This window comes from Mytilus edulis, chromosome 5 (assembly GCF_963676685.1).
Source record: "Mytilus edulis chromosome 5, xbMytEdul2.2, whole genome shotgun sequence".
In the NCBI taxonomy this organism is placed as follows: Eukaryota; Metazoa; Mollusca; class Bivalvia; order Mytilida; family Mytilidae; genus Mytilus; species Mytilus edulis.
Window position 1 is genome coordinate 67,067,094 of NC_092348.1, and position 23,815 is coordinate 67,090,908.

Genomic DNA, 23,815 nt, shown 5'->3' on the forward strand with positions numbered 1-23,815 from the left:
GATTTTAACGAGAGAAATTTATGTATTGCTGAAAAAATATTACACCAGAGTTTTCGATATCACAAACTAGTCAAAACATTTACTAAATTTTATCATCGTAATAAGGACATCAGTCGTAAATATAGCTCAACATGCAGACTTCTTATACGTTCAAGTATTTCACATCCATTCTTTCATGGAAATATTCTTTATAAAGCACAAAAATGTCAGAAGCTAACAAATCCTTTAAATAGACTTATTAAGAAGGGATATAATTACGATACTGTTGTCAGGTCATTAAAGATTGCAGTGGTGTACAGGATATTTTTAACAATAAAATGGGGTTTAAACCTTGTTTGATGGCTAGCTAAACCTTTCGCTTATATGGGAATGTTAAATATACCGCTAAAATAGCAACATTGCGTGAGAGGAATTCAGTGCAAATAAACGGATAAATAAATGAATGTATGACAGGACACCACAAACACAGTTTGGTTTAAACATATTGAATTTGCATAACCATAAATTGGATAAGACACAAGACTGAGGGGGGATAAGAGGGGTCCTGATCCCGAAATCCCGGGCTTATAAACACGAAATCCCCAGGTCCCTAATTTAAATGAATTCAAATCCCGACATCCCGAAATTAAAAAAAAAGAATTCCCGAATCACGACAGGGTCAATCCCGAAATCCCGAGCTTAAAAACACTCAATCCCGGAGTCCCGATAAAGGTCCTATCCCCCTCAAAGACTGATGAAGTCTTCTCAATTTGGCATATTTAAGAAGTTAGCAATACAATAGATAAGAGCATGCATATTATTTTAACATTTTTAGAAAATTTACAGAACATTTAAGTGGCACACAATATGAGTGTGTGCATTGTTTCCTATATAAGCATTAAGAAACATATTCGAACCTCTTATAAAATCAAGCGCATGTTTAAAGATATGTTCATTTTGCTCTTAAGTAGACAACTACTTTGGGAAATAAAGTCATCATAGATATCAAGATTACATTTGTATTCACGCCAAACGCGTGTTTCGTCTACAAAAGACGCACCCGTGACACTCGAATCAACAAAAGTTTAAAAAAAAAAAAAAAAAAAGTACGAAGTTGAAGAGTATTGAGGATAAAAAAAATCCTATAAGTATTACCAAATATAGCTAGTATGGTAATTTATTCCTGAGGTATAAAAGCTTAAGTATTTAAAAAATCACAGTTTTGTTAAAAGTTTATCTATAATAACGACCATATTTCTAAAAGAACGATGCCATGCGTAGTGGAGAAAAACAGTCGGCATACTTCAGATTCTTGGTGGAATTACATTACTCAAAGTATTATAGTTAGCAATTCATAGGCGGATCCAGGGGGGACAATTTGGTTGATTATATAGGGAATCATTGAAGCATGACTGCAGCCCCCCTCCCCCCCCGGTAGGTCAGTCAGCGGGCCCCCCTTAGGAAAAGTTCTGGATCCGCCACTGCAATTATAGTATACAGCATATTTGTGTTTATTTTTGTTTACTATTGAATGTACAGAACCGTTAGGCAGTACTGACTCGGAGTTTGCTGTCATGCTATATAGAGTTATCGTTCCTATCTTTGTAAAACTTTACAAATTTAAAAACAGTTGTGACAGTCGTAGTTTGCCATCTCCTTTTAAATCTCTTTTGATATATATAAAAAGAAAGAATTAAAACAAATACCACCGATTTGGTTAATTAACGCAAAACTTATGTTGTATCAGAGACATACAATTGTATTTACGTCTCTGCTCGGTGTATCAATTAAATATGTTGCTAATTAATTAACCTTTGCCGTTACATGTTACCACGACATTTAATAATGTAAGTACTTATAAATTACTTACAAGTATTTGTGACCAACGGTGTAATTACATAACATTTGAAATATTACAATAGAATATTTTTTTATTAATCTTCTTAACCTCCAATTAAAGACAGATTACATGCTTTTTAAACAGAATCGATAAATTAACGTGTATATTTAAAGTTTTTTTCTGTAGAGGTACACGACGATCTAGTTAAAGGAATAATTAAATAGCAGGTTAAAATTTGGCTATACCTGATTTATTAAATCGTTTGTTCAGTTATAACTATATACATACAATTGTTTGTTTGGAGCAAAGCATTGTTGACACAGAGAGCGAAAATTGGTGGATATTAATAATTTGCGGAGGTGTTCCTCGTTTCAAAAAGTTTGCTAACATTTAATGGACACTGGTAACTTAGAAATTTATTAAACACCAACAGACAATCTAAAGATTATAAATGAACACAACGCTATTTTTAAAGGATCAATGGATGTGAGATTTACTTCAAGATAACCGAGCTTCAAAAACTTGACGAGTGTTTTATAAAAAGGATCAACTACACGATAAACCCGAGTCAACTCTATCATTAATATAAATATCTGCTGAAATAAAACAATGAGAAAGATTGAATCACTCTTTTCTAGGATATTATGTGAACATGGGATTAATTGAAAGTTTGATGGAATATCACCATGGTGGACCCTATCACTGGGTTCACAGTTGTTACTTTTTGCTCACTGATACATGAAATAAAAGGTAAGTTTGAAAGGACCAATTTAACCCTTTTGCTTATTACCAGATATTACCAGAATTAACTTTTGAAAAATCACCTTAAACTTTCAAATATATTTAAAATATCGGCTTTTACGACAACATATTGGATATCTCATGCGTGTTGAAGTAGGATACTATTCCTCCGTAGCCCCCTCGCATATATTGCTATTACTGGTCGGTTCTGCAATATATTATTGTGCAGTATGGGCTTATCTCAGTATACAAGGCCGTATGTAGTGTTCCATAGTTGTTATTTCTGTGTCATTTGGTCTCTTGTGGAGAGTTGTCTCGTTGGCAATCACATCATATCTTCTTTTTTTATATGTATGTGTTGGACTGGGTATATCTTCACACTTAACCATCATTTGTCATGCGAATTATTTATACTTTGTTTATGTAATATATCTACAATTATATAAGATATTTTTGTTGTCAACATTAGAATAAGATAAGAACTTATCTAACGGTACGTGTATTTGTACACCCTTTTGAATGTTCACTAAGGACAAATAAATATGGGTCTTTTTTATTCTAATCATTATTGGTCAAATTTGTCTTTAAACGAAAAGTATTTCCAATCCTTATTCCTATTTTATGACATTTATTAATTGGTGGCGAGTGGGTTTAATATTTTAATGGTGTAGCACCAGTGATACATTTTCAGCTTAGGGATGACATCAAAAGATCGATGTAGGATAAAAAACTTAAATCGAATAGTTTGGGGGTAGGGGGGTCAACATTGCCTCAAGTTGTGTTAGTCTAAAATCGATTTTACATATATCCATATAGGTAAATCAATTTTTCCCCAAATTAAGTTAAGAAGGGGGTAGGGGGGTCAGCGAAAAAACTATGTGAATTAAGTTTTTTATCCTACATTGAACTTTTGATGTCGTCCCTTACAAATAGTTTTATTTAACATATTATTTTGAATAAGAATTTACCTGTCATCGTTCAGCTTGTGCATGGAAAAGGGGGGAGGGTACCCAAGACTCCATGCTTACAATTTATTTTCTAGTTGATATCCCGCTATATTCATTGAGATAATATTTTAAAAATGTGATAGATATAATCATATAACGTGCTACTGCAATATTGTAATTATAAAACATTTATACAAAGAATTATTGACACTTCTTTAATGTTCCGTCGAAAGCATATATATAAGTAATTTTCAAGGCCTTGTTTACTGTTTCGTCAAAAGCATAAGTAAAATTCAAGGTTTTGATCACACGTATTCAATTTTAATTTTGTACGTTTGTATGTTATTATCTAGGGCAGTGTGATCTATTATATACTTATTTAGTGTGTCCTTTTGTGCAATACACAATATTATACAAGAAATAACGGTCATTTCAAAAGAAGATTTAAATCTTACTATATCCAAAGTAAACGGTCCAAGGATTTCTTTAATCATATTCTTACACACTCAGCCTTTATTTAAACTATAGATGTACAAATATTATTTATAATAAAAAATGTAAGGTGCTCATATTGACATTTATTCATTTTCATTTAATATTTAAGCAATTTATCACCCTTAGCCATTCATTATTTTATATTTAGTTTTTACAATGAAAGGACATGATGGTTTGGCACTGAAAGTAATTTCATTGTATGATTTATATTTAAATATAAATCTATATACTGTTGAAAAAGTTAGTAAAATTTTCAACTATATTATTATAAGAAAGAAAGTTATACAGTTAAGTTCTAGAAGACGGGAATATTTATTAGATGATGTTGAAAACACACGATTTGCTCTCTTAAACTGTTAAATCGGATGGTTTTGCATACCTGTTGATTACGATAACAAATCTGCTCCCAAAGAAATGAGCTGGTATCTATAATATATATTTTTCATGACTTCAGCAAACATTTTGTACCACATACTGTTAAATTGCTACCATTTATGTTATTGATGCTTAAACGGGATATCACACTCATAGATTTACAGTGATGTTGTTACTAGAGCTCGCAATTTTAGAATCAAACCATAAAACCATGTTAATCCTTCGAATAACTTATAATTATCACTGGGGTAAAGCTGATGACCGTAACTGCATTCACGGTCATCCCAAGATGTCGGATGAAAAATTAGGTCAGTTTCTGTATTGTCTGTTAAAGTGTTTCTATATCATTTTCTTTACAAATCATACATTGAAACGATGTAAATTTATAAAAGAATCACTCGAAAATCACTAATTACTTCCGAGAAATGTGCATGGAACGGGAAATTCGATTTGAAAAAATCGTTAAGATGACCGTAAATCATAATCAAAATATTTTCAAGATGACCGTAACATAAAACAAGGATGACCGTGATTGGTAAAAAGATGACCGTAACTTGTAAAGGATGACCGTAATTTATATAGGACGACCGTAACTTTTATAGGATGACCATCAATTCTAAGAAATATCCGTATTGTATTCAAAGCTTTTTTGTTGGGTTTGTCGATCTCAATAGGGGCTCGGTTAGCGGATATAAATATGTTTCATAAATTTCTTTTTTTAAACTATAATATGATTGGCCATATTTAGGATTTATAACAATGATAGTAAATTGCATATTTCTCGTAAACAATGAAATATTTATTGATATCGACGTTAAAATTTTAACACAAATTGACAGCGATACGACGAAAATTTGAAGAAACATGAATGTGTCACTAGTACACGGATGCCTCATCTACACTATCATTTTCTATGTTTAGTGGACTATGAAAATGGGATAAAACTGTAATTTGGCATTAGAATTAAAAAGATCATACCATAGGGAAAATGTGTACTAAGTTTCAATTTTATTTAACTTGAAGCTAAACAAACGGACAAACAAACAGACGAACGGACGAACGTACGCACAGAACAGAAAAACATAATGCCAATAAATGGAGCATTAAAAACATTAATTATACATACGAATATTTGGTAATCGAGCCCATGTGTATGGTTCCAGAGGAAGCAGATTAAAATCTTAATTTGTCTTGATATATGCAGGCGGAAACACTTTTGAAATAGAACAAAAGAATCGAAGCTCTGTGTTTATCGAGAAAGCGATAAAAGTTAACTGTAATGTTTGATATAGTAACAAAATTTTAAAAAGTTAATAGAAACAAATAAAACGACTATTTTCTTATTTTAAAAACACCATTTGCATAAGTTTTCAATGTATCTATTACATAGTAATGCAAAACAATAAGATATCAAGTCGACGACATAGTTCTTATCGGGGCCTTTTATAGCTGACTATGCGGTATGGGCTTTGTTCATTGTTGAAGGCCTTACGGTTACCTATAGTTGTTAATGTTTGTGTCATTTTGGTCTTTTCTGGATAGCTGTCTCATTGGCAATAATACCACATCTTCTTTTTTATATATAGTATCTATAAGTTGGACGTAGAAAATGCATAACCTCCGAATTTTTTTATCACGGACGGAGAACATATCAATCTTTTAGTTCAGAAATTTTCGTGTCTGCCCTTCCATTATGTGAATCAAGAAAAAAATCCCCAAAACAGGTAACGATTGTATCGAAAATGGAAAAATCGAGTGCACCTTTTCATGTTAGGGCATGTTTGGGGTGTATATTTTGTCTTTAAAACGTACAAAGCAAGAGTATTTTATATAGCATCTCTCTTCAGATTCTATCATTATTATATATCAAAGCTACAGGTTGACTTTATAACGTAAAAAAATGACAGTACAAAAAGATGAAATATATGGGTCAATTGAGATACCTCTCTAATGAATCACAAAAACAGAGTAGGTGTGTTCGAATCGCTATTTTTTTTTCTAAAAGTACTTGACGACAGTCTTTTAATTTGGATGATGAAAATGGATATCTTGAAAAAATATGATTTTCTTGTGTGTGATAACTAGGGTTTATAATCTTCAACCACTGAAAATGTTTAGTCTGCCCTTCCACGAAATATTTAATTAGAATTTTTTTAAATGCTTAAGAATTTTCAAAAATTCCATCTGACATCCAAACAGACAATATTTTTAAGTTGAATCAATGCAGACAAGATCATTAACTAATGCTCATTAGCTAGTAGATTTATTTGTCTTTTAAAATATAACATCGATCGTAACGGTGCTATGTGGATAAATTTATCAGTTTTCAAGATCAAAATTGGCAGAGCGTCATCCCTACAATGGCTTCCATTTCTACGATTGTGAGCATGAACTGGCGTAATGGGGAGATAATTTTGAAGAAGTAGAATCCTGACTGTATGAATAACATTTCTGTATATATATACAAATTGACAACGTTCCGCCTTGTGATACGCTTTTCGTACAATACTATTTTAAGGATCTACTTTGCTGGAGCTCACCTTCACTAGTTTATTCGAATGATATTTTCAAAATATTTCTGTTATTTTATTTGCACGACAAAATGAAAGACGATATAATATCAATGGGTGTACATGCAATTTTTTGGCATTTTTAAAAATGTGTATTTATTATATGTCATTAAAAGGAATCCCAGAAACAAAACAAAATCTTCTGTCGAGCAGTTGAAGGCTGTGCGCAGCATTTTTTTCATTATGCTTGTAAGGTGTCATTTTATCGCGCTTTTGTAGCATGTTTTCCCTTCCTGTTCATTTGCATGTCTTTTGGCATATTCATTTTAAAAATTGAACCCTCTACTGTAAAAAAGATACATATGGTAATCTTTGCATTTGAAGCACGTCTTATTTTCTTCTACCTATAGGATAAAACTCGCATATTAATACGTGTATACCAACACGATTAATCATTTGATACAAAATGATAGTTATATAAATACGGATATTTCTTAGAATTGAGGGTCATCCTTGAAAAGTTACGGTCATCATTTACAAATTACGGTCATCTTAAAAGCAGTTACGGTCAGCCTTGTTATGAATCGCTGATTCTGTTACGGTCATCTCGATTGTGATTTACGGTCATCTTGGCGATTTTTTCAAATCGAATTTCCCGTTTCATGCACATTTCTCAGAAGTAATTAGTGATTTCCGAGTGATTCTTTTATAAATTTACATCGTTTCAATGTATGATTTGTAAAGAAAATGATATAGAAACACTTTAACAGACAATACAGAAACTGACCTAATTTTTCATCCGACATCTTGGGATGACCGTGAATGCAGTTACGGTCATCAGCTTTACCCCAGTGATTATAGCTTATCAATTTAAATATATAGATTACTATGTATTTTTATCAAGCTTAGCCATATCATTACCGTGCAAATACAGTTTTAGTTTTTTTCACTAAGAAAAAGGACTTTTATGAAATACAGCTAAGACATTTGATAATAGATTTATGAAGGACTTTATTTGATTAAATTAGAAAACTCATGTTTGATGAGATTATGTGAAAGTGTAGTGTCGTGTAGAGATTAGAAAAGTCTCAACTGTCATCCGAAACAAGATGAAACGATATTTTTAGCTGAGATGTGGTAAAAATTTAAACTATAAAACGTCCTTGAGTTTATTTATAATCCTTTAAATTTCATACTGTAAACCTTTTATTAATATCTTGGTTATTTTCGACATTAACTGAACTACATTTGTTTTACTTTAGAAAGTCGCATACAAAAATAGCAGGGTTAAGCGTCCGCGAACGGTCAATCTGTTCCCTAACCAGTATGAAAAAGGTTAAACAGAAGTGGCATGATTGCCAATGAGACAACTATCCACCAATGACCAAATGCATAAAGTTTAGCAACTATAGGTCACAGTTCGGACTTCAACATTGAGCAAAACCCATACTATATACGTTGAAAGCTATCAATATGGAATCCAGTAAAGCATATTAACACTACATGTATGATATTTTCTAGAAATATTAATGAAGGAAAATACTTAATACTAAAAATACTAAAAAATGCATCTAAATATTAGCCATACCGTTTTACAATAGAAAAGGTTTCAAGATTATAACTTTAAATTAAGATTTAAACGGTTTTAATATTCAAGGCAATGTTGAGTACGTGTCGGTTTTCATAAGCCGGTATGAAAATATTAAAGATTTAATGTTATAAAAATTGATTAAAAAAAATAAATGCAGTGTATCTTGTTACAATGCGTTTAAAGAAAAATAACTTTTTTAATCCTTAATTAAAATATTTTTATATGATGTATTGGAGTACACATAAGATTGGTCAAATTCCTTTCACGTGTTATGATAATGTTATAAGCCCTCTTCGTGCGATCTAATCGTAGCAACCACTCAAACTATGGTTCATATATGAAGCGCTGAAAGCTTTTGATAATATAAACTTTTCAATTTATCAATCTAAAAACTTGATACAATGTGTGCCTATTTTTTTTATGAGTGTATACGTGTACTTGAGTTTTTGCAGTAATTTTCGCAACTATCTGTGTTTGTTCTATGTCAGAAACTTGTAATACAGTGGTTAGTGTTGGCTGCTCTTTTTTCCTGTATGTCCCACACCTATTGTACATAGATCAGACCGTTTGTCTACTCTTCTGGTTTACATATTGATTTACAGTTTTTCCTGTATGTCCCACACCTGTTGTACATAGATCAGACCGTTTGTCTACTCTTCTGGTTTACATATTGATTTACAGTTTTTCCTGTATGTCCCACACCTATTGTACATAGATCAGATCGTTTGTCTACTCTTCTGGTTTACATATTGATTTACAGTTTTTCCTGTATGTCCCACACCTATTGTACATAGATCAGACCGTTTGTCTACTCTTCTGGTTTACACATTGATTTACAGTTTTTCCTGTATGTCCCACACCTATTGTACATAGATCAGACCGTTTGTCTACTCTTCTGGTTTACACATTGATTTACAGTTTTTCCTGTATGTCCCACACCTATTGTACATAGATCAGACCGTCTACTCTTCTGGTTTACATATTGATTTACAGTTTTTCCTGTATGTCCCACACCTATTGTACATAGATCAGACCGTTTGTCTACTCTTCTGGTTTACACATTGATTTACAGTTTTTCCTGTATGTCCCACACCTATTGTACATAGATCAGACCGTTTGTCTACTCTTCTGGTTTACACATTGATTTACAGTTTTTCCTGTATGTCCCACACCTATTGTACATAGATCAGACCGTTTGTCTACTCTTCTGGTTTACATATTGATTTACAGTTTTTCATGTATGTCCCACACCTATTGTACATAGATCAGACCGTCTACTCTTCTGGTTTACATATTGATTTACAGTTTTTCCTGTATGTCCCACACCTATTGTACATAGATCAGACCGTTTGTCTACTCTTCTGGTTTACACATTGATTTACAGTTTTTCCTGTATGTCCCACACCTATTGTACATAGATCAGACCGTTTGTCTACTCGCCTGGTTTACATATTGATTTACAGTTTTTCATGTATGTCCCACACCTATTGTACATAGATCAGACCGTTTGTCTACTCTTCTGGTTTACACATTGATTTACAGTTTTTCCTGTATGTCCCACACCTATTGTACATAGATCAGACCGTTTGTCTACTCTTCTGGTTTACACATTGATTTACAGTTTTTCATGCAGGGCAGTTGCTTGTTTATTAATCAGACCGTTTTTAAACCCATTAAACCAAAAATCTGCAGACAAAATGGAAATTATACATGATGTTTTGATGGAGTATCATAGAGTTTATGTAACTCATTATACACTCTGGAGATTTTTGATAACAGAAATGTGCTCAACTTAAACAACAGCTACCGTTTCTATATTTAGATAATTATGGTTAGTTTTACTAGATTAAACTATAGAGCCCTATGTTAAGTATGCTTTTAGATTATCTCAGCCAGTATAAAAATGTCCAAGATTTAATCCCAAACAGTTCAGAGTATTGTTGTGTTATTAAAATGTGTGTATAGCAAGGTAATCAGTTGTTAAATTAAAGTAAATTTATGAATTAAAAATAAAATCTATTGACGTTTGTGATTATTCACCATAAATAAATGATGTCATTAAATATAACGTAATGTATGTGAAAAGGGAAGACGACACCAATTGGCCGTTTCAGAATCTAAAGCATCATGGGTAATTTCATTGTTCGTACCACAAAATAAAAATAACGTCACGTCATTGGTTAAATTTCCATTGTTTATGATTTTTTTAACCAATCAGGACGTTTTGGTGTACACTTTTGAAAATATTACCCAGGATGCATTAGATTCTGAAACGGCGAATTGGACAGTCAAAAAACATATCTGAAGTAACGTTAGTTGTCGATTTGGCAATCTTACCACATTTTTGTCTTAATCCCATTGGTTTTGTTTCACATTATGTTGGAGAAGACATCAGAACATTTCTTTTGTGTTACTTATTTGTGATCTAATTTAGACAAAATATATACAAATCAAATGCACTTTAAGTTAATAGACAAACAGTCTTGTTGAAATATTTCTAATATTAAATAGAAAAAAGTTTCGACAAGAAAAAGAACGAAACGAAAGAAAAAAATCCCGATCAATATAAACAACAAATTAAAACCCGTCATGTATACTAGTCATAGTATGTGCAAAACACGATTGTAATATATTAAACATTCTTGATAGTTTTAAACAAAACCAAGGAGAAGCTTGAAAACGAATTTAAGGGGAAAAAAATAACATTCAAGCTATACATTTTTGTTATTTCAATAACGCTACCACCTATTTTGAAATACATAAATAATCTTAACCTGGTGTGCTCATTTATGAATATGATTCATTGGTTAATGTTTGCTTAATGTCCAGTAGCAAATAGTTCATACATGGTCAGAACGACATAATGAATATGTAACTAAAGATACTCCCACGTTTCATCCTTTTTTTTTTAATTGAAATATGACATATCTTTTGACCAGTTTTGGCCGGAAAATGCGCTCTTTCAGCATCTTTATAAAACCTTTTAGCTATACTTCAGGTAGGTCCTATAGTGAAGCATACAATGTAATCTTGCTCATTTTGCCTCACCTAGAGGCATTATGTTTTCGGTCTGTGCGTATGCCCGTTCGTCTGTCCGTCCCGCTTCAGGTTAAAGTTTTGTTCAAGGTAGTTTTTGATGAACTTTTGATCAAGTCTAATTGTATTGCCATATTAGACTTTTGACACCAGTTATACGGTCTACTGAACATAGACAATGACAGTGCAAGTGGAGCATCCGTGTACTATGGACACATTCTTGTTTCTCAACTATTTGTTGTTGAAGTCGAAATATCTATCATACCCGTATAACCTATTGACCTTTAGAACCCATCAAAGTTATTTCACTTGTGGTTGGCATTGTCGTAGTTACTTTGTGAGATATGTGCCGCTGGATGAGTGAGCAAGTTGAGCAACACAAACGTGCTTACTTATTTCATTTTGTTGATCTGTTGAGAGCTTGGGAACACGAAGTTTCACAAGTTGTGTTTAAATAATATTTGTGAAAGTTTTAAAATCTATAACAAAACAACTTGCGAAAAACAAATATGAGACATGAACCAACGACTACCACTGAACTACGGACAGGGACGTACACAATATGGTGGGTTTGAATTAGTTCAAAGGCGCCAAGCCTCTCCAACATGGGACAGTGGCGCAACGGCACACAATACAAGATCAAACTATGCACAGCAAATAAACGAAAAACAGCATAAAACGGCTACCACTCAGTTACAGGCTCCTGACAGGCACATATAGAATGTGGCGGGGTAAACTAGTTTGCGTGCATCAAACCGTGCTTCTAATCTGTGACAGTGGTGTAACAGTACTACATAAGAATAAACTATAATAATTAGTTGAAGAGGGCTTTGTGCATATTAAGATCGATACAAAGCATGAAACATCTTACAGACTGACTACGGACCAGACGTGGCAGCGTATCTAAACATCCCACATAAAAAGATAAAAAAAACAAGTTTTTGACAACTTGTTTTAAGCCAACAACAATTAATCAAAAAAAAAAAGTATATAAGACTTAAAAACGTAATATTCTAATTTGATGTAAGTACTTCAAACGTTAAAAGTTCACTTCCAAAACAAAAATAGGTACGGTAATCTTTCGAAGGGTACGAAACCAACTGAGATAATAAATAAACAAATAACTTGATTAAAATTAATTACGTATTATAATCTGTGGTTCTTTAAAGAATTCAGTGATGATTGAGGACCTTTTGTGGTCTATAATAATCTTTATATACATAGTCTAGACTCATAATGATCTAGAGCTTGACAAATAGACATATCTATAAATTGTAAACGAATAAACAATACATTTGTGCAAATAATTAAAAATGTGCATAAGATATTATCAGTGCAAAGTCTTCATTTTTTCCACACACTAAAGCACGTAAAGCTTATTTTCAAAGATCACTAACAATATATTTTTTCAACAACGAATTTGAAGTGATTTAAAAAAATCATGTCGTTCTTGATCACATTGCGTATCCCGACTCCAAATCCTCGGAGGGGTTCGCATTCCGACGAGCAATTAAAGGAATGTTTGCCACCGTAATGATATAATTTCGTCGTGGGAATCAGATCCTGAATTTACTTTAAAAAAATAGCCGCTTAATTGCTCCTTGGGGTTGGGGTCCATCTGCTGTGTTACCTATTGTCAGGCACAATTTCGATATATATATATAATGCAGTATTGAGGTATATTTAATACATTCAAATAAAAGTGTTCATGAACATATCTTATCTATAATACTTTTCAACTGTTTAATATACAAATAGTATAAGTTAATTGGGATTTTAACAAAGAATACAGGCTCATATTCTCTGTAAGTGTTTCATACCTACCAAGTCGTCAGGCGAAGGGATTGTGGGGCACTGTTTGCCTAGATAATCTATATACTTTTGATTTTGCTTGTATTCATAACAGAGTAAATTAATGTCAAAGTTATCAGAGGCGGATTTAGGGGGGGGAGGGGGCAGGAGGCCCCCCCTTTTTGGGAAAAAAATTGGTAGCTTATATAGGGAATCACTGAAGCGTGACGGGAGCGGGCCACCTCTTAGGGAGTCAGTGGGACCCCACTTATGAAAATTTCTGGATCCGCCACTGCAAATAAAAAAAAAAAGTATTGGATAAATGGCAAGTTTTTGCAGTCTTGTAAATAAAATTGAGAATGGAAATGGGGAATATGTCAAAGAGACAACAACCCGACCAAATAAAAAACAACAGCAGAGGGTCACCAACAAGTCTTCAATGTAGCGAGAAATTCCCGCACATATATACATGTATATATATTGTCCTTTGAAAATAGTGAAAATTTTAATACCGAACAAATAACAGTCATTACAAAAATATCTACTGAATTGTGTCATCAGCTATATATTAAAAGATTAAAACTGTTGGAAGGACTAACATTAACGGGACATCTAATGTGTAGTATTTCTAAGTGATCAGTAACTTTAAAACATACTAGAACACACCCGCGAAATCGTGAAGTGTTGTAAGAAGAATTTTGTAAAAGATTTAATAACTTGAGAATTTCAGGAAAAGTATCAAAAGTCATAGGTACTTGGGGACAGGAAAATGTTTTTTTTAACCCTCCTCCTTTATTTCCAAAATTCACATTTTTTGTTTTCTATTAATTTCATTATGAACATACATTTAGTGTACATGTATTATGAACATTCCAGTCAGGAGCCTGTAATTCAGTGATTCAGTGATATTTGTTTTTCGTTCATTTTTTGTACATAAATAAGGCCGTTAGTTTTCTCATTTGAATTGTTTTACATTGTCATTTCGGGGCCTTTTATATCAGACTATGCAGTATCGGCTTTTGCTTATTGTTGAAGGCCGTTAGGTGACCTTTAAATGTTAATTTCGGTGTCATTTTGGTCTCTTGTGGAGAACTGTCTCATTGGCATTCATACCACATCTTTTTTTTTTTGTAAAACATTTAGTGACTTGAGTATTTCAGAAAAGGTATCAAAAGTCATAGGTAATTTGGGACAGGATAATTGTTTTTCTAGCCCGGCTCCTCCTTTTTCCACAAAAAAATCCTTTTTTTTTGTTTGTTCTCTATTAATTTTAATGACACATGAATAATTTTAGCGCTTATCTGTATATTATGAACATTCATTAAAGGGGGGCTCGGAGCAGAGGCGGATTTAGGCCCCCCCTTTTCTGGAAAATAATTGGTTACTTATATAGGGAATCACTGAAGCATGACCGGAGCGGGCCCCTCTTAGGCAGTCAACGGGCCTCTGCGTAGGAAAATTTCTGGATCCGCCACTGCGTAGGGGCCCTGATCCCAATATCCCGGGCTTGAAAACATGAAATCCCGAGGTTATGAATTTATTATACAAATTAAATATCTCGACATCCCGAAATTCGAAAAAAGAAATCCCGGATCCCGAAATGGTCAATCCTGAAATTTCGATCTTAAAAACACCCGTTCCAGACGTCCCGAAAGTATATTTTCTTTTTACAGTCAATTCTCAGTGTAATAATTGATCCACAGCGGTCATTGATATATTATTCAGACCCTCTCTATTAAATAAACCCTGTGACTGCCGTGGATAGTAAATTGAAAATGATATCAGACAGAAAATACACTTTATTCGTAGTATATGTATTTGTTTCAAAGTAAAAAGAAAAACGCAAACCGGAGGTCTAATCTGACTTAAATTTCGTCCAATGACGGATATAAGACAGAAAATACACTGTATTCGTAGTATTAATGTATGTTCAAAGTATACAGAAAAACGCAAACCGGAAGTCTAATCTGACTTAAAATTTTGCCCAATGACGGAAACATATCCGGACGTCTTTTTTCTTGTTTTTCACCCAAAATAACTCAATCTGAATAATCATATGAATGGATGACAAATACGATTATGCACTGTACCCATAGGACACAGAGGCATGATGATTAATTTATTGTGGAAAGAAGAGAAGTGACACCCAAAATGAGGTCTTCTCGTTTTATAGTATAGATATATTATTTGTCAACATTCAATCTATTTAAGCGTGGATCAGTTTGGGAAAATAAACTGATACAGTTACTGAATTAAAATTATATTAATGTCTAAGAATATAACTAAAACACGAATAAATTAAAAGTTCTATTAGATTTTGAATAGAAATACGCAATATTTCGCTAAACAAATTAGCTTCATCAGGCGTGTGCATCTCTCAAGGTGAAATCGGATGCATGACAAACAAATATTTTTGTAGCTTAATCTATACAAGAATATTTTTCTTAATATATATATATATTATATCAGTGATTGAGGTGATGGCAAGGTAGTCTACTCCTTTTATTCCATAAACTTTACTTATTGTGCTGACCCCAGCTTTAGACTTTAAAGAATAGTATAGGTCGTGTGTGTATACATGTACATATTTCCTTGAGATGACCGAAGGAGAACCTGTATATATATACTGTATATATGTTTTTAAAGTGTTACAATAAATTCTTGGTGTTCCTAAATGGAAGGATAGTACAAACAGAACGGTGACCTATAGTTGTTAATATCTGTGTCATTTTGGTCTTTTGTGGATAGTTGTCTCATTGGCAATCATACCACATCTTCTTTTTTATATAGAAGAAGAAGATGCGGTATCGCCTTTTTTTTATTGTTGAAGGTCGTAGGTGACCTATAATTGTTAACTCCTCAGTCAGTTGGTCTCCGGTGGAAAATGGTCTCATTTGCAATCATAACGCATCTTCTTATTTTTAAAGTTAAAATAAAAAGCAGCAGGTAATTAAAACAGTTTTTTCCCGCATATTGATAGCCACCAAACGATTTTATCATCGGAAACTTGTAAGTGCACATCAAAATTGATCTGGATTAATAACAGAACTATTTTTCTACAAAGTTTCCAATGTTAAAGTCAAACTGATTTATACTATGGATTGTTTACATAAACAAATAATGTACAATTTATGTCAAAAAGTATATAAATGATAATATCATGTATGATCATTAGCACGGTGACCAGACCAATTCTTTTTTAAATTTAATCGTCAAACATACTATATGGCTATACTATATATCATTGGATTCGGCAAAATTAGTACTTATGGAATATCGATGTCGTCAAAAAGAAATGTGGTAACAGTTTTGCATAAATTAAGGTCAAAGATCAACATACTGTTTTCTTTTTTTTTCTTCTTCTATATTTTCAAATTTGAAAGATATAGGCAGCATTTTGTGTTAAATTTCAGATAAAGACGTTTTTTTCAAATCATTTTACAATGACTTATCTCGAAAATTAGAAGAAAAAAAAGAACTTGTTGCTAATAGTAATCGATTAATTCTAAAAATTGGCGTTTTTCAAACACTTGTTCTATTATACAAGAACAATACAAATTTAGTTAGAGTTATAGTAGTCACATTGCCGGGTGACATTCAACCTAAGCAATAAATGATAAATGTTGTTTTCAATTAAGGTCTTCTATCCCGAACGTTTATTTTGCAAAAGCTCATGCATGAAATTCATTACAACCAAAAACCATAATATGAATTATTTACTTTTCGCCAACCGTATTCTGAAGGTGACGGAATAAGGGGTTTAGCAATGTGTGATGTGGTCCAAATAGCCGGTTCACAGGGTGGTAACCTGACTAAACCTACATCTTTACTGGTGGCAAGCTGGACGCGCATTTTATTCATATCATGATGGAATGATTAAAAGAGATTCTTCAGATTATACATCTTTGAAACTAACTTTCTTGCACAAACAAGGGCTTCATCTTCATCAGAACTCCCGAAGCTCTGCAACTAAAATAGTCGTGCGTGTCCTTCAAAGTTTACTGTTTTCCCTACTCCAAACAGAGACGAAGTTGTGTCGCATCCGGAAAGAGTATGTACAGCAGGCAGTAGTTAACAAATTGTTGGAAAATAGCACGCGCATAGTTGGTGAATGGGTAAAAATCCTTGCCCATTCTTTAGACTGCTAATGTTCCCCATCTGCACCCACAACTCACTTGTATGTGTCATCTGTTTGTAGAAGTGAATACACAGAACAATCACACCCATATCAGAGGTCCGTATGATTGTTCTGCCGCACTTTCCCATTTCTCTAAACTTCATGTCAAAGCATAAGGTATTGAATATCATACGAGTATTGGCCCTTGTTGAGTGCTAAACAAGTTACGACAGTCATTAACATTATTGTCTGAAATAACTTACGAAATATCATTTATAGATTAAAATAAGAGTATCGGTCCGGTTCAATATTTTTGTGCAAGTCGAATTGCCGGAGGAAAACCTTTATCTCCGATTTTGTAGTGTATATATTGTTCCAATGCTTAAGTCGAAAGAAAGCTTCAAGATAAATGATTTTGATATTGTTGTTTGCTAAAGGTTTCAAATATCATATAAATGTTTATCAGTTTACGTTTTGCCTAAAAATAAATTAAGAAAATGAATTGAAACATACTCTATTTGATGCAAAATATTCGTAGTGTTCAATTTTTACCTAAACTCTTCAATAACGGATTAATTTTGCTAAACTTTGTTTGAAATTGTTAAAATAAGGTGTAACAACAATGTATTTAATAAAAGAAAGCATATCACGAATGTTCTTTTCAGGAGAATGTAGACCTAAAAACTGTTGATAGTAATTTTTTCTTTAAAGTAAGGGAACGTACTTCAAAACCCATTTTACAAAAAATGCACCGTACGATTTTTTGACAAGTAAAAATGTGAAGTGTATTTTTTGAAATACCAAAACTGTGATTTATAGCCGTATTTCCAAAATGACGACTAAACTCCTTAAATAAGCGACTTTTCCGTACTACATGTTGATTTTCTTTTATTTGTTTATTATATGTGTTTTGAATTATAATATTCGTGTAATTGCTGTCGTCATGTGCCTTACACTTAATTGGAAGAGAAATACCTATGAACTTTGAACTTTGTATGTCTACATGGTTATACCTCAATTTTTCTATTAATTGGATAATTGTTCATTTACTTTATATTAAATTTTTAAGTTCAATTCATTTTAAATTTAATTATCTGAAATTAAACAACTTAATTTCAATCAGAACTCAAAACACTAAATACAAATGAAGCTTTACAATGTGAAATAATGAATGTATTTTGTATAAATAGTAAAACAAACAATTGAAAATACAAGGGCATTTGAAAAGTACATTCCTTCTCACAATTACATATTTTCTTTTGGATCCTTAAAAAAATGTTTACACAAAGAAAAATAATTAAAACTTTAAAATTGTCCTTCACATTTATCATGTTCATGCACCGGGTGGTTTGTGAGCGGCAACTCTACGATGCCACGTTAAAGATGTACGAGTATGTTCAATAACTCATATAGAACTGAAGTTTAATTGTCCAAAAAAGCGAATCACCTGAATTAGTCATATGTTTATTTCAATTTATAAAGAATGGAAGTATTAAATTTTGTATATTTTGAAATAGTATCCCATAATTTATAATATTAGTTATTGAAATGTATCTATGCTATTAGTTTTCCCGTTTGAAAAATAACACAGTTTTCATTTCGGAGCCTTTTGTTTGCATTAATGGGATTTTGCTCATTGTTGAATGCAATGTATATAACCTTCTTGACTTATAAATTATCTATAAATATCCTTACTTCTTAACATAAAATCCGTAAAGTACAGGTTATTATCAGTATAAAAAAAACCAAATAAAAACGCAGATAAATTACAGGTTAATTAGCGCAAACACAGTACCATTTGTTCGCGCAAACGAAAAACCATTTTATCGCGCAAACAAAATACTTGTAAAAGTTCAGATTCCAACAAATTAGTTAGTGCACATTGTCTCTTGAAGTTTAACTTTTATCAGATAAAAAATATTGATATTTTTAACATATATATATACATGTATTTATTTCGATAATCTGTAAATACAAGAATGGAAGCTATTGTGTTTTGTTACTTCCGCTCATTTAAAAAAACAATGAAAAAAACATCAATTAACGTTCATTTTAAGAGAATTAAGGTTTTGACGTCATGTAAAAAAGGTTATTCACACCTTAACAGGATAACCGATTGTCTCATAAACATATTCAAATTTCATAATATTAAGATTTAAAAAAAATAGGGGTAGAGTGTTTGATTTCAAGGGATTAGACGAAAATGTTAAGTTTTGTACAGTAATGGGTTTTAATTCCTACGTCAATTTTTATAAGCAAATGAAAAACACAAGTCTTAGCAAATGTCATCACGACAACATTAGTTAATATCCTTTATTTTTTTATAACATTTTCAGAAAGAAAAAAATATCAGTTCATAATCTTTTGAGCACTAGCAATTTAATGCTATGCCTTAGTTTATTAAATTAAATAGTTAGCCCGATAATTTAGTGAATTGAATAGTTAGACTTATAGTCTAGTAAATTGAATCGCTAGCCCGGATATTTTTTTTTTTCAGATAAAATTATTTATTGTTTTATTCTATTGTAGCATTGCACAGGCCTATGATCATTTTTTCTTAGAATATTTATGATGTCGTGACACTAAATCCATTATATGTGTACTGACTGATATTTTATCTTGTATTTTGTGGTAACGACTGTCATACAAATGAGAGGTTTAGCGCTATAAAACCAGGTTCAATCCACCATTTTCTACATTTGAAAATGCCTGAACCAAGTCAGGAATATGACAGTTGTTGTCCATTCATTTTATCATTTGAGTTTGCCATTTGATTAAGGACTTTCCGTTTTGAATTTTCCTCTGAGTTCGATATTTTTGTGATTTTACTTTTTGCATTGGATTGGAGCTAGTTTTCAGTATCTGCGTTATGGCTAACTGCATTACTATCCATGACTTGTTTCGTGTGATCACTTGCCCAATCAACTGAACCGTAAACGTTTTACCATCAGTATTCCTGTTACCAGAGAATAAATGCAACATTTTGTTTAACGAATCTTATCCAAAATACATTGATCAGTTAATTATGGTAATTGATTCAATTTTCAAAGTTAGAAATTTAACAGATATTTAAACGTATGTTGCGATGAGATTTTTACAAACATCTACGACTTTTATATATTTAAATCTTAATTATAAGATAGATTTAAATTCTTTCAACAGGGCTTTCTAACAATGACAACGCTTATAGGAATTGGTTAACCAAAACCATAAATTTTAATTAATTGAACAATCTGAATCAAACGAAGATTAAATTATGCTTGTAAAGGTTGAACTATTAACAGTATTGTTGTTTATATATATCATACAGAAGACACAGTTCCTTTGATAAGATAAGTAGACTAAGTACTAAATAAATAAATATAAACAATACTTCAGCATATCCTGCAGTCAACACTATGAAATTGAAGGGGATTAGTCCTGATCCGGGTATTTGCAAAAAATATATCGTGTGGATTATAGGTTGTGCTTATCAAGTTGGGGAACACGTGTTCAATGTTTTTTTGGCTTTTATGTTTTCGTGTTCCTTGATATTTAAATTTTGTAGTTAAATTTAAGATACGTAGTTGTTCGTCATATTTTATAATTCTTGACCACTATTTTGTTTAAATTGTTTAATATTTATTTTATTAACACGTAGTATATTGTTTAACCTGTCCATAGTAATCATCTGTTGTCTTGTTTTCGTCGACTATAACATAAAGCGACATTAATGTGCAAGAAAATATTTCGAAATGGCGCTAACAACAACAACAAAAAATATGTAGAAATAACCAAAGAAAACAACGGACAACAACATTACCGGAACAAAAACCTAGAAAACACTCCTAAAAATGATAATTTAGAAACAGAGTAGCATGATTTACAAGCAGAAGGCGTAAGAATTAAGTCAAAATGAAATAATGTCTAATGGTAACCGTGCCTTTAAAAAAAATAATGCAAAAGGTATTTATATGGCATACGATATGATGTTCAGTACATGTAAATTTAAATTCAGTGTACAACCTTTTGTAATTAGATTCTTTAATGTCACGAAGAGATATGGATATTCAAAGGCCCCTTTTAATCCAGTTCATTGATTTTTAACTGATTATATTTTCAAAATTAATCGCTAAGTCTTTAGAACAATAATTGGACCACGAATAAGTACTTAAAAACTGCTAAACTAGTATACATTATTGTTTAGGCGTCGAATTCCGCCTTTTGCTGCGGGATTTTCTCGCTGAAGACCCATTAGTGTGTTTGAGCTGTTTTTTCTCTTTTGCCGTGTTTTTGACACATTCCCTGTTTCCATTATCAACTCTAAGATATATCTCTAGAGAATTGTTCAAAGTCAAATCTAGAAAGGAATACTTATACTGTTGAAGGTTGTATGTTGATCTATAATTGTTTTTTTGGTCATTTTTGACGTTGGTGATGTTGTCTCATTGACGTATATACCTATCTCTTAATCATAACTTATAAGACTATCTATTTTTAATATCGAACATATGGGATTGACATTTCTTCTCACATCATTATTTCTATTTGCAGGTTCCAATAGTACGGTTACGGCAACTTACACCGAAACGTACCCTAAAATAGTCATAACTATCTGTATAGCATTGTTTGGTGTAATTCTTGCAGTTATTATAGCAAAGGTAGCTAATGTCTGCCATGATAGAGCTGTTATTGAGGATGACGCCAGCGACATTAGTGACAACACGAAAAATATCATCAGAGCTAGACTGTCGCTTATAGCATTACAAAGGAAGGCCAGAAATGTAGGAATAGGCACGAAGTTTTTCCGACTGTGGTCAAGAAAAGCGAATGATACATTAACAGGAAATGAAAGTGACAAGACTTCAAGTACTGTTATTACTGTAGAAGAAGCGAAATCAAAGACTAAAGAAAAGGATAAAAATGCATTGTCTAATAAATTGACTGTCCTACTATCAAACAAAATTAAACAAGGACCCGAGGACGGATCAAAAACTAAGAATAGCAATATACAATCAAGTGAAAATAGTAAAGCATCAACTTCTATTACAAACAATAGTTCTCCTTCTCCAAAATTAAAACACAAATTACCCATAAGCAGACCGCCGTCTGGTAAAAAACAAGAAACTTTTATAGGACCTAATGTTTCTAGATCGAATTCTATAACTGACTCTAGACCTGATTCTAGAGCGGACTTTGTAACTAAAGTTTCTCCTGGTAAACCACGTGATGTTACGTCAGCAACAGGTGTTTCTATTAGTGTTTCTATAAATGGAAGTAATGGCAATAATAAGACAAAGAAAAGTGTTACATTTCAAGAGTTTGTAGAAGTTAACGGGGACCATTCTTCTAGTACAAAGGCTGCAGATATTAGTAATTCAAATAAATCTAATTTGAAAAAGACATGAAATTGACAAAATGTCTTTTCATTTAATCTTAGTAATGGATGGCCATCGCAAGGTATATTACTGTTTAAGATGCGGCAGTCAATGCAGAGTCGTATTTGGTTTGACGAAAGACATATTGTACCTTTTATTTGTACTAGATATTATTTTGCAGTGTAACAGTACATTGAACTTTCTGTAACTTGCAGTACATGAGTCAGTTTAAATTTGACTCAAGTAAACATTAGGCTTAATCAAAAGTGCTCTATATTTAATGTTGTACAGGTGTGTTTGTTCGAAAGTTTCTTTTCAAAACAGATATTTGTGCAAATACTTTTATGTTATTAATGCAATTTCAATGGTACTACAATATTTATAACAGATCAAAAGAATCTAAAGACAAGTATACAACAGTAGATGTCTGAGTCTCGGATTTTTAACCACGACAATAAATAGGTGAATTTCAAATATGTTTCCTTATTATAAATACTTGATGAATGGCTATTATCTATTTTGAATTTATTGAACCATAAAACTAATTTTTTACTCTTCACATTGAATAATCCGCGAAGCGGATTATGTAAAATGTGAAGAGTCAAAAATAAGTTTTATGGTTCAATAAAATCAAAATAAATTATTGCCATTCATTATAAATAAATTTCTATCAAAACTAAGGCTCAAAGAACTTTTTATATAACTTATATTAACAATAACAACGTACACACAGGTTGGCGTATGAATACACAACGTCAAAGTGGGCGTGTCGCCATCAAAATTGACAACATTGAAAATAAAACTAATAATTTTAACCAATCAGAAGACAGTAAAACACAAAATTTATTTATATTATTATATTACAATTCCTCGTTTCTGAAATCCACTTTTGCCAATTTTAATCCTTTGATATTTTAGTTTCTATTCATAGGCAAAAAGTCAGTAAAGATTAAACGAATTTTGCATTTGCTATTAACACATGATTAAAGAGTATTTTAACTGATTAAACAAAACGTTTGGGTCTTTTGGACCAAAA

At 32.1% G+C, this 23,815-nt stretch overlaps 1 protein-coding gene across 1 annotated transcript; it reads left to right on the forward strand.

Moving 5' to 3' along the window:
- The first annotated feature begins 2,079 nt into the window (after positions 1–2,079).
- Positions 2,080–23,116, forward strand: LOC139524274 (uncharacterized). Its single transcript, XM_071319011.1, has 2 exons — positions 2,080–2,569; positions 21,956–23,116. The coding sequence occupies exons 1-2, from the start codon at positions 2,506–2,508 to the stop codon at positions 22,807–22,809; spliced, it is 918 nt and encodes a 305-aa protein (XP_071175112.1). The 5' UTR covers positions 2,080–2,505; the 3' UTR covers positions 22,810–23,116.
- The last annotated feature ends 699 nt before the right edge of the window (positions 23,117–23,815 follow it).

What these genes read in the sequence shown, in the direction of transcription:
- LOC139524274 (XM_071319011.1), top strand. Translation starts at nt 2,506, where the DNA reads ATGGTGGACCCTATCACTGGGTTCACAGTTGTTACTTTTTGCTCACTG. An exon ending in ACTGATACATGAAATAAAAG is followed by an intron (nt 2,570 to 21,955) that starts GTAAGTTTGAAA and finishes TTCTATTTGCAG; the next exon opens with GTTCCAATAGTACGGTTACG.